Source organism: Galeopterus variegatus, unplaced genomic scaffold (assembly GCF_000696425.1).
Source record: "Galeopterus variegatus unplaced genomic scaffold, G_variegatus-3.0.2 Scaffold2137, whole genome shotgun sequence".
Lineage (NCBI taxonomy): Eukaryota > Metazoa > Chordata > Mammalia > Dermoptera > Cynocephalidae > Galeopterus > Galeopterus variegatus.
Window position 1 is genome coordinate 48,314 of NW_007728248.1, and position 7,028 is coordinate 55,341.

Consider the following 7,028-nt stretch of genomic DNA (forward strand, 5'->3'; position numbering starts at 1 on the left):
CGGGAGCGCGAGGCGCCCGGTGGTGCCGCGTTCCACCAATCGGAGAGCGCAGTGGGGGCGGCCTTGCGCATGCGCTCGCGCGGTCTCTACCCCGCGCCGCCTCCGGCCAGTTAGCGAACTGCCTCCGGAGGCTCTTTCCCGTTTCCGTGCTGCCTCCCGCGCCACTCCCGGCTGAACGCCCCGCTCAGCCGCATCATGCCGGTGGACCTCAGCAAATGGTCCGGGCCTCTGAGCCTGCAGGGTTTCGGATGTTTAAATATGAAATGCTCATTTTGGAGGCTGACACAGCTTACCTTTTCCTAGACTCCCTGCTCACCTCTCACCAGCTCTCTTAAGTACACTTTCGAATGTCCAGTTGATACAGATTAAACTTTAGCAGGCCCCAAGTAACTTCCAGGTCACCGAACGGACAGGCTGTGCCATTCCAGACAGACGGTGTAGGGTGGTAGTCGAGAAGGGACTCAGTGCCTGGTTGGAGTCCTGGCCCCACCTCTTTCTGTTAATAACATGCTAGGATACTAGTCCCATAGTGTTGTTGGCACTAAAATAATGTGTAAAAATTCAGCTCCTGGCTCTAGAGGGAGTTGAGGGAATACACGGTGACTTTTATTAATAACCTACCCTGTTTTACCTTTGAGGAATCTGAGGTCAAAGAATACTGGTTGTAACAGCATTTTTGAGTCTAATTCCAGATTGGTTTCTTCCTACAGGTTAAGAACAGACCTACGAGCATTGAGTGGGATGGTCTTGATCCGGGTAAGCTCTACACTTTGGTCCTGACAGACCCAGATGCTCCCAGCAGGAAGGATCCCAAATACAGGCAAGTTGGGGAAGGATGGGGAGGAGTGGGTCATCCAGTCATGACCTACCAGGTGTAAGTCCCTTGCTGGACATGGGGAAGTAGATCTGGTTTGGGATGTTCATGCCCATGCTTAGGCCAGAGTGTGCATTTCCTGCCCTTTCACTCCCTAAAGTAGGAGTCATTAAACTACAACCAAAAGCCAAATCCATCTGTGGCCTGTTCTGTACAGCCCCATGAACTTAGAATGATTTTTACATTTTTGGATAATAGGGACAAAACCAAAAGAATAATCTTTGTGACATATGAAAATTATATGAAATTCAAATTTCAGTGTCCATAAATAAAGTTCTTTTGGAACACAGCCATGGCAACTTATTATGTCTGGTTTAACGCTGCTTTCACGCTGCAATGGCAGAGTTGAGTAGTGGCGACAGAGACAGTATGGTCCATAAAGCTTAAAACGTTTACTCTCTGTCCCTTTACAGAAAAAGTGTGCTGACCCCTGCTCTAGAGAATCTTGGAGGGAGGGAGGAGTTGGGTCCTCTCCTGCAGACGCTGGAGGTTTGCACTGGTCAGGAAAGCAGGACTGCATGTCTTGCCCATAGCAGTACCCTGGCTCCATGCCCATTTGCCACTGTGCAGGGACCACCCACCCATCTGTGGTGCTGACGCTCCCTCCTGTGTTCCTCCACGCAGGGAATGGCACCATTTTCTGGTGGTCAACATGAAAGGCAACGACATCAGCAGTGGCATCGTCCTCTCCGATTATGTGGGCTCTGGGCCTCCCAAGGGCACAGGTCAGTAAAGGTTGCTGTTGGTGGGAGGCTGCAGGAGACCCTGGGGGCATGTTAGGATTTTCATCTGGTTTGTAAAGCTTTATTCTTTGATTTATGAGAGCCCTTACTCTGCTGGAGACAATAAGCAGCTCAGTTCACCTCTAGGGCAATTGCCTTACAGAGCACACTCAGACCTGCAGGAGTGTCAGGTGGCTACAACCTTGGGTTCTGGTCAGAAGGGCCCTCTGTGTAGTAAGCAGGGAAGTCAGTGAGAAGGAAGCAATGATGCAGAATGGTTAGAATGGCTTTTGGGAGGCTGCACATGGGTTGAACACAAACCATCTCAGTTCTATAGTTAGCCTTTGCCCTGTGTGATCCTTGAGTTTCTAATTCCTGTAAAAAAATCTCAGAAATGATCATAGTTTCTGGATTAATTATAAAAAATTGCTTCTGTGTCTCTTTATTGCTCCCCCCCATTTTTTTTTTTTTCAAAAATCTAGTTTGGTATCTTGAAAAAACTTGGAAGACTTTAGTAGAACTATTTTTTTGCGGGGGGGACGGCTGGCTTGTACAGGGGTCTGAACCCTTGACCTTGATGGTACCAGCACCATGCTCTGCCTAGTGAGCTAACCAGCCAGCCCTAGTAGAACTATTTTGAAGATACACACATTGTATTGTGTTGTATCATATTATATCAACAATATATATAAAATCTATGTAGATATATGAAGAGAGAGACTAGTGTATTGAAACTCTCCAAGTTAGATGAGTGCTGCCTAAGCTGGTGGTGAGAGATGCATTGTTATTGCCTGTTGTTCATTGCAGGATGTTTCCAGTTGCTGGAACAAGGAAATAGTGGTGGGTAGAGCACGGCAGAACCCTAGCTTTTGTACACTTTGTCCAGCCATGAGTTAGTATGAAAAGGTATAAGAAAGTCCCTGACGAGGATAGTTGTTCATGGGCTCATGTTTTATCGGTAGACGTAGAAGCTTCAGATGGCTTCAATCCTCTCATGCATTCATAATAGGAAGGTAAAGGGACATATTTCCCTGGGATCTATTAAGTTCTCTAGGGCAGTTATAAAATTAGGCAGTTTAATTATGGGAAGGATACACATGAGAATAAATCAATTCTCTCTTAAGTAGAGCTGTGTTCTCATTTAATGAAAAGCCTCAGTAACTCACTTTTTTTCATATTCTTTTATTAAGGTATAACTTCTATATTATGCAATGCACAGATCGTAGGGGTTCAGTTAGTGAATTTGACCAATGCATACACCCATGTAAACGTCATGGAAAACAAGGTATAGGTTATTTCCGTTACCCTGGAAGGTTGTTTTTGTTGGTTGGTTTGTTTGTTTTGGTGGCTGGCCAGTACAGGGATTGAACCTTGGACCTTGGTGTTATCAGCACCACACTCTAACCAACTGAGCTAACTGACCAGTCCCCCAGAAGGTTCTTTTTTATTTTTTTTTGGTCTTTTGTCTTTTTCTGTGTCCAGCAACGGATCGCAACCCTCAGTGTTGCCCCCATACCGGACCGGGGACCGGCAACGGGATTGCAACCCTTGGTGTTGCTCCTGCGCCTCGCTCAGCCAGTGAGCGGGAGCTGGTCTGTATGTGGGATCCGAACCCTCGGGCAGGAGCGCCTCCGCACTTCGCAAGCGGCGCACTATCCAGTGCGCCACCGGGCCGGCCCAGCCCCAGAAGGTTCTTGTGTGATCTTTTTAACTAAATCCCCCCAGACCTGACCATTTTCTGACTCCTCTCTCCATAGATTACATTTGCTCTTCTTGTATTCATGTAGAAGTGCCATATCATGCAGTATGCATTTTTTTTTGGTGACTGTCTCTTTTGTTCATGATGGTGATGTCTGTGAGATTCATTCAGGTTATTGTTTATATCAGTACTTCATTCCTTTTTATTGCTAAGTATTCTGCGTGTGAATATGCCATTTGTTTGTTTAGCCATTCTCATGTTGATGGGCGTTTCGGTTGTTTCCAGTACTTGGTGAATAAAGTAGCTGTATACTTGGTATTTTGTGGGCAGGTGTTTCCACTTCTCTTGGGTCAATACCTAGGAGAAGAATTTTTGGATCGTAGAAATTATCCAAGAGTTCTCTGAAATGGTTGGAAATTTTATTTCTTTTTTATTTTTTTTTTCCTTTTTGTCTTTTTTACTGACCGGCAACGGAATCGCAACCCTCGGTGTTGCGCCCGCACCGCGCTCAGCCAGTGAGCGGAAACCGGTCTCCACATGGGATCCGAACCCTCGGTGGGAGCGCCGCCACGCTCCCAAGCAGCGCACTCTCCAGTGCGCCACCAGGCCAGCCCTGGAAATTTTATTTCTAATCAGTGATATATGAAAGTTTCAGTACATTTATATAAGATCCATTTAGCTCCATGCCAAGGTTAGGTATCAGCCTTTTTGATTTTAGACATTCCAGTGTGTGTAAAATGGTAACATTGTATGGTTTTATTGTCCATCACCCTGGTGACTGATGATGTTGAGCCTCCTATGTCCTTATTGACCATTCCTATACCTTTTGTGAGTCACTCATTTTTTGCTTTTTAAATAACCCATAAAATTTACCATCTTACCCTCCTCTTTTTTGGCAGTTGGAGGGTACAGGGGTCAACCCTGGACTTTGGTGTTAGCAGCATTAACCATCTTTAAGTGTACAATTCAGTAGTGTTAACTATATTCCATTGTTATGAAACAGGCCTCTGGAACTTCTTTATTTCCCAAACAGGAACTTTGTATCTTTTGAAAAACAGATCCCCATTTCTCCCTTCCCCAGTTCCTGGCAACCACCATTCTACTTTCTGTTTTAATGAGTTTGATTACTTTAGATACCCCACATATGTGGAATCGTACAGTATTTGTCTTTTTTTGACTGGTTTATTTCATTTAGCATAATGTCCTCAAATTTTATCCATGTTGTCATATGCAGTCTTTTTTTTTTGAGGCTGAATAAAATTTGACTGTGTGTATATACCACATTTTGTTTATCCATTCGTCCATCAATGAACATTTGGGTTGCTTTCGTCTCTTGGCTGTTGTGAATAGTGCTGCAATGAGCATGTGTGTACAAATATTTAAATAACTTTTTAAGAAATAACTTAAAAAAATAAATTTTTATGGTATCTATTTTTGTCCCGTACTTAAATTGAAGCTTGTTGAAAAGTGTGTAGTTAATAGGGTGCTTGCTGACTAGTTTTAGAACATTTTTGCTACTTAGTTGTTTAAAGTGAGTTTGGGTCATTTCAAAGCAGGTCTCTAGTCTTCTAAGGAAGTAAGTTTTGGAGGTAGGAAGATAATAGCCCGTTTCTGTTGCTTATAACAGAATACCTGAAACTGGCTAATTTATAAAGAAATAGAATTTATTTCTTGCAGTTCTGGAGGCTGCGAAGTCCAAAGTCCAGAACATATCATGGTGAGAATGGCTGAGCAAGAGAGAGCTAATCTGCTCCTTATAAAGCCATCAGAACCATACCCATTAAACTGTCAACTTATTACTCTATGCATGGATCAATCCATTCGCTAGGGCATGGTCCTCACAATCTAATCAACTTGAAAAGGTTTCCTCCCTTTCGATTACGATCATAGGATTTCCCTGCCCTTAACACTGTTACAGTGGGGATTTAATACATGAAACTTTGGGGGACACAGTTCAGCCCATAGCAGTAATGTTCTTTTTCACCTGTGTAGGCTTGATTGTGGTGTGACTGGCACCTGGTCAGTGATTTGCTGTGTCCTTCATTTGTTTCTCATAGATGACAAGTAAAATGGGCATTTTCATAGGAGTGGTGGAAAGGACTTGAGATAGGCTGGAAGCCTGGAGTGAGATGAATGAGGAGCAGAGAGAGGTGGGAGGTGGAGCTTGAGGGTGGGCAAAGGCCAGATCTTGGAGGTCATTAGAGGCCAAATGAAGGGTTTGGGTTTGACACCAATTGCAGCAGGAAGCCACTGGGTGATTTTCAGCAACAGAGTGACCTGACTCATTCTACCTCTCTGGGTCTTCAGTGTCCTGATAAATAGGGTGGTCTGTGTCCCTTCAAGTTGAAACATTCCATGAAAATGGGTGATGTCTGTGTCTCAGATGCTTAGCTGTGTGTATGTCTTCCCTTCTGCCTCTTTCTGCAGGCCTCCACCGCTACATCTGGCTGGTTTATGAGCAGGACAGGCTGCTGAAGTGCGATGAGCCTATTCTCAGCAACCGATCTGGAGACCACCGTGGCAAATTCAAGGTGGCGTCCTTCCGCAAAAAGTATGAGCTGGGACCCCCGGTGGCCGGCTCATGTTACCAGGCTGAATGGGATGACTATGTGCCTAAACTGTATGAGCAGCTGTCTGGGAAGTAAGGGAAAGCTTGGAGACAAAAACTGTCCCAGAGGCCTGAGCAGTGTTCTCAAGTTCAGCATTGCATGTAGATTTCCCCTGTTTACTGACCCCATTCTCACAGTGGCTTAGGGTGACTTTTCCTGCTGCCTGTCCTTCAAAATTCTAGATAGTCACACACCCCAGTTTATGTTTTGGTCAGATTTGAGCTCCATTTTGGGGGATATTTTGGTACTGTGATGGGGCCATCTAATTGTTAATATGAGTGTAAGAATAGCAGCCCAGAATTTAAAGAAGAAAAATCCAGGTAAGAAGACCAGGTTTACAGTAAAAGAGCAAAGCATCAAAGAATCTTTAAGTGAGGTCTAAAAAAAAAAACGGATTCATTCCCTCTGCCTTTGTGTTCCTGAGTCCAGTGTTGTACACGATGTCATCTCTCAGACATGTTTTCACAGTGCTCTCTCTCACCAAGACAGCCAGAGGCTAGCGTTGCAGCTAAATTCCAACATGGTACATTTCGGATGGTGTAATAGATGTCATTATACCACTCTGGCTCCTGTAAAGAGCAATATTGTAAAAAGCATTAGGGAGATTGGCTTTGCTGTTGTTGAGTGAGGCATGACCATCTAGACAGGCAGCAGTGCTAGGTGACAGAATCCTTAAGTCTGTGACTGTTGAATTGATCACTCTTCATTGATGTAAGAAAAGCTGGTCTGGAGTTGCTGAATGTCATGTTAATTCTGCTGTTTGCTTGTAGTTGAATAAAAGTAAAAACATTGAATGCACAAATTGGGCCTCCAGATACTTTCCCCTATTGGGTCTGAGTTTCATAAATGTGGAAAGTCAAGCAACAGCCTCCAAGGGTGAGTAGCCCTTTCCCCAACCAGCTGGGGCTTGATGCAGGAATATACAGAGGGTCCGTGTTTCTATGTGTGCCATTAAAACTACAGCAGGAGCAACCATTCAAACATGAGGCTTTTAAAAAAAATCATAATAGTTTATTTAGGCTAAGTCTTCATGACCAAAAAGCAGGCTTATTACAAGTGGTCCTTTCGACCTGAAAATGAGGTTTTGAAGAAGCTGGTTGAAGACCTTCCCCCTTGATGCAGTC

The 7,028-nt window shown here is 44.4% G+C and overlaps 1 protein-coding gene and 1 non-coding gene across 2 annotated transcripts in view; one reads left to right on the forward strand and one right to left on the reverse strand.

The window, feature by feature from the left end:
- The window catches only part of PEBP1 (phosphatidylethanolamine binding protein 1), a 7,667-nt gene extending 961 nt beyond the window's left edge, over window positions 1–6,706 (forward strand). The window contains exons 2-4 of the mRNA XM_008580645.1: window positions 711–820; window positions 1,499–1,599; window positions 5,723–6,706. Of these exons, the coding sequence (XP_008578867.1) occupies window positions 711–820; window positions 1,499–1,599; window positions 5,723–5,940 (429 nt within the window). The 3' untranslated portion in view covers window positions 5,941–6,706. The remainder of the gene's footprint in view (window positions 1–710; window positions 821–1,498; window positions 1,600–5,722) is intronic.
- Window positions 2,946–3,019, reverse strand: TRNAI-GAU. Its single transcript has one exon. It is a non-coding gene; the product is annotated as a tRNA-Ile (tRNA).
- Window positions 6,707–7,028: the final 322 nt, after the last annotated feature.